This window comes from Pelodiscus sinensis, chromosome 1, assembly GCF_049634645.1.
Source record: "Pelodiscus sinensis isolate JC-2024 chromosome 1, ASM4963464v1, whole genome shotgun sequence".
Taxonomy (NCBI): Eukaryota; Metazoa; Chordata; order Testudines; family Trionychidae; genus Pelodiscus; species Pelodiscus sinensis.
The window spans coordinates 160642827-160655503 of NC_134711.1; the positions used below are offsets into that span (position 1 = coordinate 160642827).

The 12677-nt window shown below is 37.3% G+C and overlaps 1 protein-coding gene across 3 annotated transcripts in view; it reads left to right on the forward strand.

Moving 5' to 3' along the window:
• EPHA6 (EPH receptor A6) overlaps window positions 1-12677 on the forward strand; it is an 842774-nt gene that overhangs the window by 579206 nt on the left and 250891 nt on the right. For all 3 annotated transcript variants that reach the window (XM_075908927.1, XM_075908942.1, XM_075908935.1), the window contains one exon: window positions 1998-2122. In XM_075908927.1, the coding sequence (XP_075765042.1) occupies window positions 1998-2122 (125 nt within the window). The remainder of the gene's footprint in view (window positions 1-1997; window positions 2123-12677) is intronic.

The following is a 12677-nucleotide window of genomic DNA, read 5'->3' on the forward strand; positions in this document are numbered from 1 at the left end:
TTTGCACAAGGGGCTTTTGCACAAAAATGAGCCATTTACATAGCTCCTTTTTTGCGCAAAAAACCCCTCTTGTGCAAGAATCGTTCTGCCCCTTTTCTTCAGGAGAACGTCTCTTGCACAAGAGGGGGGTTTTGCGCAAAATGGCGGTTAATTAAGTATCAAATGAGGCGTGGCGATATGTACCGCTTTGACTCATTTGCATATTTTATTGCGTAAGAGAGCACGGTATAGACGTAGCCTCAGTGCTTTCTGAAAACCAGCATCTGGTTATGCAGGATGCCAAATTTGAATCATTTTTTGAAAGTAGAGGGTTAGGCACAAAAAGAAAAAAGCTGACAAAGATGTGTTTATGTGCAAGGAAGTAGTAGGCCCAACAAGTTAGCAAATTGAATTCTCAATTATGTTTGTATTTTACTTGCAGAACTGCAGGCTTTTCATGTGGATGATGTGTGCCACTGTGGCTGAGGAATATGAAATCACATAGCATCTGTTATGTTTCATATAATACTACTTTGTTGTGTTTCTCCTACTCTCATTTTTACAGTTGTTTTCCCCTCCTCCCTCTCTCTAGGGGAAAAAAATATTTTGTATTTTGGAGTGGGGAAAATATCATAGTCCTGTATCCTGCTTTTCCAATACAGTCCAGAAAAAAAAATCTTACATATTCTATACCCCAAATGGATAACGTGTTGTACTATACCCCATTCGCCCATTGGTCAGAGAACCTACCTTCTATATACACGGCAAGTCAAATTTTGCTGCATTCACCATATACAATGGGTTGCAAAACACCATTGGCCATATACTCTCTCAATACTGGCCTAAACTCTCACTGTATCAGAAGGATAGTTAAAGAGCATAATGCTATAATTAGTATCCACAATATGAAAGAATTAGTGTCTAAAGGAGAGAGTTCATGTTGCATATGGAACATGCATTGTAAGCTTTCTGTGCTTTCAGTGCTTGTAAACAATTCAGATGTTCTAATAATTTTTTGCTAATGAATGTGTAATTGATTTAAAAATACATTTTAATCTTACTTGTGGATTTCATCCTGTAGATTTTACTGCATTTGAGTTCTCTGCAGAATATTGCTCACATTATATTTTTTCCGTAAATTGGTAAATGGGTAAAATAGATACACTACACACAAATTCTTCCAGAATAACATAATTCCCAGTGTTTGGCTATGATCTAGAAATATAGATTCACTTGTGTTCTAGTTGCCATGAGGAAAAATGCATAAAATGAGTGATTATAATATGTTTGGTCATTTTGAGGATGACATAGTATCAGTAATCTAATAATGTTCTAGATTGTTGGGTTTTTTAATTTTGTCAGCACTAACAAAATTAAAAACTCATTGAATTTTTAAATTATAATCTTCTTTTGACCCAAAGTATAAATTGAATAGAAAATGTATGTATTTATTATGAAGAAATATGGTGAATTCAGTTCAGATTACTCTTAATTCATATTCTGTCCGTTACATGTTGTTCTCCATCTGATACTATGCCTTTAGTGTTACCAGTGCAACTCCACTGCCTTCAGATTATGGGAACCCAGATTATGGTTGTGACATCAACAATAAATGTATACAGGTGCAACTGTTCTGACTATAACAATTCCATTGATGTAGCTGAAAAAGGAACAGAATCTAGCACTTCTATTAATTACGTTGATTCTCAGTACTAAAAAGAATAAAACAGTAAAATCTGTTTTTGTTGGTCTCTAAAGTCAATAGGTATAACTGGATCAGTTCTTTAGACTAAGGTGTTGCCATTTTTCAGTTGCTTCTCAAAAGTACACCCACACTTTAACAATGAAATCTGTACTTTCAACACTAATGTCTAGTTATATAGCTAGGCTGAGAATTTCCATCTGCCATATTCTTCTGCCTGCAGGTCACCGCTTGTCAGTATCCTAAGGCAGTAAAGTCAAAAAGAGATAAACAGTATGCTTTCTCTTTAACCCTTAGTTATGCTTTTCCCTTTCAGCACCCTCCTTGATAGGTATGGTAAGGAAGGACTGGGCTTCCCAAAACAGCATTGCCCTCTCATGGCAAGAGCCTGACTTCCCCAATGGAGCCATTCTGGACTACGAGATCAAGTACTATGAGAAAGTAGGTCTTGCTTAGAACATCAACCAAATGAAACCCTACAGAATAGCATGTTATACATTGAAATGTGTTTATATTGTCTAAACTTGTTCTCATTTTATTTATTCCTCATACCATCATTAGGTTTAAGTGTTAGTTATGTTTTCTATTGATCTATTTGTTTTGATTTGTCTTGTTTTATGTCAGATTTGAGTACGGTAGATGTAATATTAGTGAGATTTTATAAACATGGTTAAAGGTAGAGCCCCTTTGATATGTTTTTATGTATGGACTGCCGTGATATGGTTGATATAATACAACTATGATACATGTCATTGTGATTATATTTTGGTGTTCTGATTTAACAACAACCAAATTACATTATGTACATGTCTAGCTGTGGTATTAGGAAAGAATAGAGAATATTAGATAAAATAAAATTACATTGTTTTTACGACTAGAAGGAGAAATGAGCACCAGATAAGAAACAACTAGTTATGTCACAAGTCTGTACCCAAAATCTTCAAGCCCATGTGGACAAATATGCCCACACACATTTCCCTCATTTCAGATGGAGATTTATATGTACCCTCATATATAAACACAAACTAGGGTCTGCTTTTGCTCATGTCCATTCTGTGTACACTTGCACACCCCAGTTTGAAGAGTAGGGCTTGCTACAAAACTAAAGTTAGTGGCAATTGGTGCCTTCATTCTTTGAAACACATCCAGTTTTCAGGAGTTTCTGGAATTTTCAGGTACCTGCATCTCAACCTGCCAAAATAAGGAGATAATAGTATTTCCTTTTCCCTTTGCTAAGTAGCACAAAACAATGAATGGAAAGGAGAAAAGAACACTTAGGAGGAAGATCTAAGGCAGAGAAGTAAAAGGGAGGGTTGTTTGTTTTGTTTTTTACGTTGTGAATATCTGGGCTTATTGATTTTCAGTATGAGAAGTAATGAGGCTGCAGTTCTGTGTGCAGTTTTGCTGTTTTATTAAGGCTAGAATTGAGAAAGCCCAACAATTGAACATAGATTGAAAAACAGGTTAAACTATCCACAACCCACAAATCCACAGATCTGTTGCATAACTTTTCCCATGCTGATTCCCTACTATGATCGAGTTGGCCTTGCTTATTTATCAACATTAAAAAAATCTGATCATGAATTAGAAAGATAAATGCTTTACTAAGAGATTACTTCTACTGTGGGAAACATTCTGGCTTGTTCCAAAGATCTACCCATCAATATTTTAGCAAGGATATTACATTTTTAGCATTATATTTGCACAAACTCATTGGTAGATGATACCCTGAAGACAATACAGTGTTACTGAGTAACTTGGCATAGGATTCCTCTTTAATAGTGCCAACACAGCACTAAACTCTACCACTGCCTAAGGAAGTTGACCTTGCATAGTACAGTCACATGCTTCATAGTCCTAATAGGCATATATACCTCAAACAAATCCTGTCCAGCTCCACATAGGCATCAACATTTTCTTTTCTGGTCTTTTATTATTCATCAGAGAGATATTTCTACTTCAAGCAATTCTTTTTCTTGTGCATGGGGGTGGTAGAGAGAAGGATTCATTCCTGGCATAAGGACGTGCATCTCCCCAGTGGTTATTTTGCCCTTGGTGCCTTTTCGATAGTCACTCATTGTACTGAATCAATAATTTTTTAACAAAGCACCTTTTGTCAGCAGCCTGCAGGAGACACACTTTTGGCAGTACTAATTAGAAGGCAAACTGGGAGACAAGCAGGGGCAGCAACAACTACAGGATGCTTATTAAGGGGAAAAAAGAGATATGTTTCAACTTTCTCTGAAACATCAGGCACAAACCACTCTTAAAGGCCAATTTTGGAATAGAGAGACTAGAAACATGTGCTGTTCTGTGATACTGAGATAGGAGATGTGATTTTCTATCATTTTAATGTGTTTAATGTAGCCATGTTAATATTTTTATAGAGCACCATTTTAATATTATTCATATAGCACCTTTGGAGTATGTTAGGCTTTGCAGACATTATAATGAATGTGTATAATGGCCAAATGCAAAGCAAAATCATATGCTGAAATGAAGAGGAAAGCCCTTACTCCCAAACCAGCAAGTACAAATGTGGCCTTTGCAAAAATCTTTTTCTCTTTACCCTGAAGTTCCACAGAGTACAGTAACTGAAAAACCCAGAAGGGCAACACTAGAAGGGATATCTAGAATCACAGAGGCAACATTTGGTGGTAGAAATATCAGTAGTCAAATTCTTAGCAGCCATTACAAGCCTGAAACTTGACTATTACCATAAACTTGTAGAGAATGTGAAGATCTGATGTAGCAATATGAACGATGTTACAGCAAGGACATCCATCTATTGTGGCCAGTATTATCATTTATGCCTAATTAGAGTTTGGTTATGGCATCTTACTGCCCAGTTTCCCGTGAGTCTCTTAAGTGGAAGAACACAGTTCTAAGACCTCAAAATAAGCCTGTCCATCAAACCTAAACTCAAAGCAGCAGAGAAGCTCTGTGCAATAAATGTGAAGTTCTCATGCAATGCAAAGAAAAGTCTTCAGGAGGCAATAACAAATGCATATAGTGATGCATAGTTCCCAACCAAATCTCCATTTGCCCTAGTTCTTGATACAGACTACCACAAATAGGAATGGAACAGATATTGCAGACTACTCCTATTAGGGTTTTCTTCCCCCCTGTATGGTAGCCCAGTTGCCTCTCATTTATACTGTATTAGGGGGAAGGCTGGGTTTTTCCCCCAAAGACATTGCAGAGCTGGGTGCCTCCATCTAACGCAACTGTATTGGAAAGCAGTGTCTAGAATCTGAGTTCATCTGAATAACATTGTGTGTGACATTAGTTTAACTTTGTAATACCCTGAGCATTTCAGCAGATTTATTGGATTGCTTTTCAATCTTTTTAAGAGTAACAGTTTATGTTCCCTGGAGCTTTCTTTGGTGATTAATGGGAATAGGCCAGAAAAACATTCAAGGCTTCTATGGGGAGTTCTGCATTCATTTAACAATAGCACTGGGACTTCCTCGTCCCATGAACAAAAATTCTTGTCCCTTGCATGCTTCTAAGCTTGCGCAGAAGATATAGGAAGCTTTAGTACTGGGATCATGACAGAATTTTTCCTTTTGAGGCCAAACTGCCCTGTGGTCCCAGGATTATCACCTTCTCACAGCTTCCAAGAGGCACAATTGGGTTGCAAACAGTAAAATACAGTAATTCACATAATGCTATTAAGATCACTGACTTGTTGCAACTTGCAGCCAGTTGTCCAGTACAGATAGAGGCTAAAAGAGATAGAAATAAGTGAGATCTGGGACTTTGCTGCTGGATTGCTTGCTCATAGGAGGGCAGAGACCTAGCATATTGGCAGACTGAGGTTCCCCACACAGACTAGTGAACTCTTATCACACAACCGTCCCCTACCCTTTTATGTTATGACTTGTGGGAAGAGAAGTTTTCAGAGCTGAGCTGAGGGAGGTAGGACAGTTACTGTTTGGTTCTGAAACCCTGTAGCCCTTGTTGGAACCTGGCATGTGCAGGGGATGAGTATTACAATACCTCTCCTCAATGTATAACTGATAAAGTTGCAGCCTGCCAGTTAAACCCATCTCATATGTCTGTCCTTCATTTGGCTCTTGTCCTGGTCAAGAAATTATAAGTTTGGATCAGTGTGGTAAGAAGGAAAAAAATCTCATTTCAAGCTTCCATTACCATGTGATAGAAAGTTTTCCTTTGCTTGAATAATTCTGTGATAATATCAGCTACAGATTATCATGCTCCTGAAATAACATTGTGTCTTGAAACCTGGCAAATTGAAATATCTTATTTCTAGTAGATGATGAATCATTCCAAAAATTATCCATTTAGCAGTATTTGTCACCTTAGATGATAAGTGAGTCTGCACAAAGAGAAACAAATAATCCATTAAATGTTTGACCCTAGAAAGCCAAGAAGCTCTTCATATCTCCTGCTTTACTGTCCTCAGAGGTACTAGACATTTACAAATTAAATCTTTTAGCATGATATGCCTGCTATTGTCCAGATGATTCCATTGCCCACATGGCTCAGGGTCTGCCTAATCACAGTATTTGGAGTCAGGAAGGAATTTTCCTCCAGGTCAGATTGGCAGAGAGTCTGTGTATTTTTTGCCTTCCTCAGCAGCATGAGACTATTAAAGAGAACTAAAGTAAATGCTGGATTCTCTGTAACTTGATGTCTACATTCCACCATTCTATTTAATTGAACAGTGCAGTTACAGAACTTAGTAAATAAAAGGGGGGAGAGACATTGAGTAATGTGGACCAGGGGAAATTAGATTTCTGGTGAGATTTTGGGGAGAGATGAAGGGCTTATAACTAGTTTTTTATTAAGCTGATGAAATGGAGAGATATAGCATTAGGGGAAGAACTTTTGAAGGCAATATGACCTTGCTAATTTTCTCATTAGCCTCAAGTTGAATTGATGCTCCACTTCAGGATGAAATATTGAAACAAACTGTTCCATTTCATTGAATTATGTGATTTAAAATTCATAAACCTGAATGTGAACAATAAGATTCATAAGATCAGCTCAAGATATTTGTAGTACCAATGTGAAGATTTAAAACTTAAAATGGGTATTTGTAAAATATTGCTGGGCAATAAATATAAAATGTCAGAATTACTTACAAACCAAAAGGTGTAAAATTGTTAATGAGTCAGGAATTTTCTTCCAAACTATCTACATGCAAATGAGTTTTACAGAATTTAAACTAGTGTGGAAAGTGTTTTATATATTATTATCCATAAATACCACAGTGTGTGGACCAGTGAGTATGCTACATGTTGGTGTGCTTTAGAATTCCCATCTCGCTGGTTCACATTGCTATGAACTATATAAGAGAACAATATATCTGGTGCTTCCAAAAGCAGGAAACATTATCCTGAGAGAACCCATTTCTCATGAGAGTTCAAATGTATGTTTGCCTGTCCAAGAATTCTGAATAATTTGGATAAATATGTGAACTTGCTTCATTAATGCTGCTTGCTTTTTCAGTATAAGGAAGCACTTCAAAACCACCTGCAAATAAACCACACCTTGAGAATTTTTAAAAATCATTACTGCAAATGTGCTTTGAAAGATAAACCATTAAAACAGAATTGCCTAGCAGATTCTAGTATAGTGAGTGGTGTTTAGCATACTTTTCAATTTCCCTATTCTGCTATTATTAATGTGGGTCCCCAAGGGAAAAAGTATAAGAGCTTAGATTCTCAATAGAGAAAAATCTAGGTCTCAGCACTGTTGCAAATGAGAGTGAATAATCATGAGGCCTCTCTGGTCAGATATCATTTTTGCCTTTGGGAAAAACCCAAAGACCTTACAGCAGCCATTATTAATGACACGGATATAATTACTATTAGGAGAAAAGGAAATCTAGCCTCTAAATATCAATTACATATAGCCTAGGGTTCTATTAGAGAGATTCTAAGCTATGTCTTCTCCATTAGTTGCCTTGTTTGTATGTCTCCTAATGGGTGTCTTCAATTATTTAGAACTAGCTTCTAAAACTTTGTATTTAAAAATAAAGTGGTCCAGAGAGCTATTACTGTTAGCATTCCTGCTGAACCAAAGATCTCACTAAGAAATATAATGCTGTTTAAGCAATCCTAGTGGATTTCATTTAAAGAAAACATTACTCAGTCTTTGCTTTTCTAGTGTTCTCTTCTGTCAACAATACACTTTTTTCTTTTTAAAATATGACATAAGTATTGCAATACAGTAAGACATAAATGTACAAAAAAGTGAATTGAATATTCAGAGTGAATAATACAAAAATAATGAGGTTATTTTATATTTGATTGTTATCCCAGTGTGTTTACCTTCCATTAACAGGTTTAAAACAGCGTATGAGTATGATCATAAATTTTCATAAGGGAATAAATGCGATGAGCTGTTTCACATTTCATTTCTGGAACTTTACATTAAACTCATAAACACAGTAGACAGATATTAAAATGTTGCACATTTAGGCTGTGTCTAGACTACATGCCTCTGTCGGCAGAGGCATGTAGATTAGGGTTGTAGGCAAAGGTAAATGAAGCCACGATTTAAATGATCGCGGCTTCATTTACATTTACATGGCTGCCGCGCTGAGCCGACAAACAGCTGATCAGCTGTTTGTCGGCTCACCGCTAGTCTGGACGTTCCCCCTGTCGACATCAAAGCCCTTTGTCGGCAGCCCCATTATTCCTCATGGAATGAGGTTTACCGGGGCTGCCGACAAAGGGTTTTGATGTCGACAGGGGGAACGTCCAGACTAGCGGTGAGCCGACAAACAGCTGATCAGCTGTTTGTCGGCTCAGCGCGGCAGCCATGTAAATGTAAATGAAGCTGCGATCATTTAAATCGCGGCTTCATTTACCTTTGCTGAATAAACAAATCTACATGCCTCTGCCGACAGAGGCATGTAGTGTAGACATACCCTTAAAAATCAGCTGTGAGCCACAAGTGTTTTTTAGGCTCCTGCTCCAAAGATTTTCACCTGAAAAGTATAAGCAAAGACTGGTCACAGAATCATCAGCATAGGATCACATAGCTAGTTCAGTACCTTAATAATAGCTAGAGTACAAGCAGAAGACAGAAATGGATTTCTAAGTAAGAAAAGTTTTGCTCAACTTCCAGTCTATCCAAGTAAACTTCAAAGCCCACAATTAAGAAAAAGGAGTGTTAAAATAATATAGTAACACAACAAAAATAATATATTGAAACTGTACACATCAGCTATGTGAAGAGTTCAGATAAATATGCAAAAGAATTAAAATAAATTGCAACATAGATGTCTTTCAGATCACATTAAGAAACAAAATATAGATGAACAAAGGATGAAAAGGACATTTCGGATCTCTGTTAAAGTGTTAACAAACCAAATACACAGTGGAAACTAATACGATCTTTTTAAGCAACATACTAATTGAACATGCCAATTTAAATGCTATTCTATTGAGAACTAGTTTTATTTGTTTTCCTTTGGATATAGAGGTGCATTGGCTAGCAATGGATGGAAACTACCATCTTGAAAAACCAAGTCTCTGATGGTATGTCTACACTACCACCCTATTTTGAACTAGGGTGGTAATGTAGGCAACCGGAGTCACAAATGAAGCCCGGGATTTGAATTTCCCGGGCTTCATTTGCATAAAGCCGGGCGCCACCATTTTTAAATGTCCGCTCGTATGGACTCCGTGCCGCGCGGCTACACGCGGCATGGAGTCTGCACTAGCGGACATTTAAAAATGGCGGCGCCCGGCTTTATGCAAATGAAGCCCGGGAAATTCAAATCCCGGGCTTCATTTGCGACTCCGGTTGCCTACATTTCCACCCTAGTTCGAACTAGGGTGGTAGTGTAGACATACCCTTATTTAGGTTCCCAAATATCTGTTTAAGAGACTCACTTTGGATAAGTCAAGTGTCAAAATGTTGGCCTGAGTTAACCAAAAAATGGTGGTATGTCAGTTCCAGGAGCTATAGATTTGATTATATATTAGCACCATTACCAAATAATGATCACACGGACAAGAATAATTTATTTCATAACATATTAAATGTAATGATTGGAGACACCTCATACTTTGAAGTCTGCTAAGAAATTAAACCTAGGAACTGAACAAGATTACATAAATAAGAACTATTCTGAACTTTGACCAAAATTTTTATCCTTGAACATTAACCATTTTGAAGACTAAAGTTGATTTACTGTTTTCTTGAAGCACAAACCGTTTGTTATCCCCCAAATCCTACTTCCCCTGAAACTGCCATAATGAACTCATAGAGAGAGGTCAGAAGAGGCCATTATGGGCATCAGATTTGATCTTCCTTATATCAGAGTGTAGCATTTCACCCAGTAATACTTATGAACCCCATAACTTGTATTTATTTCAGTTTTACTATTTTATCTTTATCTAAACTAAAGCACTTTCTAGTATGTATCTTCTCCCTGTGCTGTACTCTATAGACTACATTCAAGGGGCCTCTGAATCTTCTGTTCCCACACCAATTCCATCTTTCTTTTCAGCTCCACTGATCTGATACACCTTTCTTCATACAGGCAGCTCAATTTCTTTTGGGTTTTATGCCCTCCCTTAACCTTACGACCACTGAGACCATTTTCTATTTCATTGTGCTGCTGCTTCTGGTTCCTCTGCAAACCTCACCACTTTCTTAGACCTCATTCTAGATTTCCCTTAAAAGATCGCTTCTTTTTCCAATATCCCCATTGGTCCATTTCAGTGTTTTGGTATTGCAGAATCAGCTGCTACCATAAAAATCACATAACTTCCAAAGCTTCCCCCACTATCACATATGCATAATGTATTCTGAAATGCCTGCCACCTGAGCAAGTTTGGAGTTTGTTGGAATATGCTTACATTATGATGTAAAATAAAGCAACTATAGAAAGAAAGATGAGAAAATAGGACTCAAATGAGTCCAGTTGGCAAGAGTCAGCCAGAAGGCAATAGAATGAAAAATTGGGATCAGATTTTGAGAAGTGAAAATGGGGATCAGATTTGGAGTGAGAGAGGCTTAAGAATCATAGAAGTGGAAAGGGCTTCAAGAGGTCGTCAAGTCCAGTTCTTTGTACACAGGACTAAACATCATCTAGCCCTCCGCAGGCACCCCAACAGGTATTTGTTTAACTTGCTCTTAAAAATCTTCTATGATTAAGATTCCACAGCTTCCTTAAATAATTTATTCCAGTGCTTAACCATCCTGAGAGTTTGGAAAATTGGAAGCTAAGTAAGGTGAGACAAGATCTCAGAGGATAAACTGATGAACAACCTCATCGTACCAAATCAAATCTCTTAATCTTCTGAGGTGTGCCTGTTGTTTCTTTCTGCCAAGAAACTAGAACCATTATCATCACAAGAACTCCCTCCTTTGAATTTATCCAAGGTCTTCACTTTAGTTATTTTATTACTTTGGTAGATTTAGACATATGGAGAGAATAGTGGGAAAAGACCCCTTTTCTCTTGAATTTAGTTTTGCAGCCACAAATTCCCCCTCGTGTATGATTAATTATCATTATGACCTGTAATATTTTTCACACCCAATTACAAATAGCTACATGAGTCCATGCCATATCTTATATTAAGTAGTGATGCCAAAAGCTAATGTACTAATCCAGGAACCTGCTCTTTCATATACAAAAAGATCACACAGCAGGCTGAAGATACAGGACTAAAAAAGGAAAGATTAGTTCCCCCAGAATGAATCATTCCCCTTTCAAACAATTCCTTACAAAATCAAACATTTTATAGAACACATTTTCCTTAGATGTATATTTTAAAATAAAGGAATAGACCTGTTAAATTATATTTGTTGCTGCACAATTATGTATTAAATAGGGGTTTGGTTAACCAACTCTAGCACTTAGGAAAGCTGCTGACTCAGTATAATTAAGGAACTCTCATCTAGTTCTGTTACGATTGTCTTATTTAAATCAAGAAAGCTAATGCTGTTGATTTAAAGAGATAGTTAGGCCCGCTGACAGGGGGAACAAGAGAGCTAACTGCCCCAGGGCTCCAGCTGCTGTTGCCACTGCTGTGGCAATGGTGCTTCTCGGAGCCCTGGGCCCTTTAATTTCCACCAGAACGCCATGCAGCATGCTCCAGACAGCACTAAGATCTGGTGGGGGACACCATGGACCAGGTTGTGCTGAAGTTTGGCTGCCCTCAGCATGTGCGCACACCCACACACACACACCCCTCTTGCTCAGGGGCCTGCTGTGGCTGACAGCTCCCCCCAAAGATATTGTATCAAAAAGCCTCTAATGCAAAGTTTTCATTTTGTTTGTTTGTTTATTTGTTTGTTTGTTTACAATGCATTGGTATTGCAGTAAAAGTGCCCTTGCTCAATGCTCTTGTCAGGGAGGTTGAGTTAAAAACCTATTATTATGTACTCCTCCCTGAGTTACTAGCTTTATTGTCTATTGCAGGAAAACACCGGCTTCTCATAAAAACGTTTGTTACTGCAGAAAATGATGCCTCCTGTATTTGCAGTGATCTTCTACTAACTATATTGATTTTATACCTTGAGAGGAAAGGATTTCTAAATAAAATGATCATCTCCCCCTTTATATACTGCCACAAATACTATTAAGTTATAGTATTATAGTAGTCATATTGAAGAAATAGTTAAGGAGGCACTTCCATTTTAAAAATCTGATTTATAGCTGTATGAATTTTTCCTAAAAACAACACCTTCATCTGAAGTTTCCTACATTTGTTCTCAGCACACAGTTGTTTTCTCTCTGAGTTTTGTAAGATTTGGATGGGCACTTGAGTTTTATAAACATACAAAACCTTGGATTCCCTGCTTTAAAAGAAAAAAAATCAGGATTTGATTTTGTGAGAAGGAAGTTCCAAGCTAAATTTAATGTCGCTTTTTTTTCAAGTTTCACACTTGCTCAATGTGCTTATCCCTTTAACAAGAGATGATTCCTTTAACATATCAGAAGAAACTTTATTTTGGTTCATTATTGATGAACTATCTGTGATGTAATTCCAAGGTCTACTGT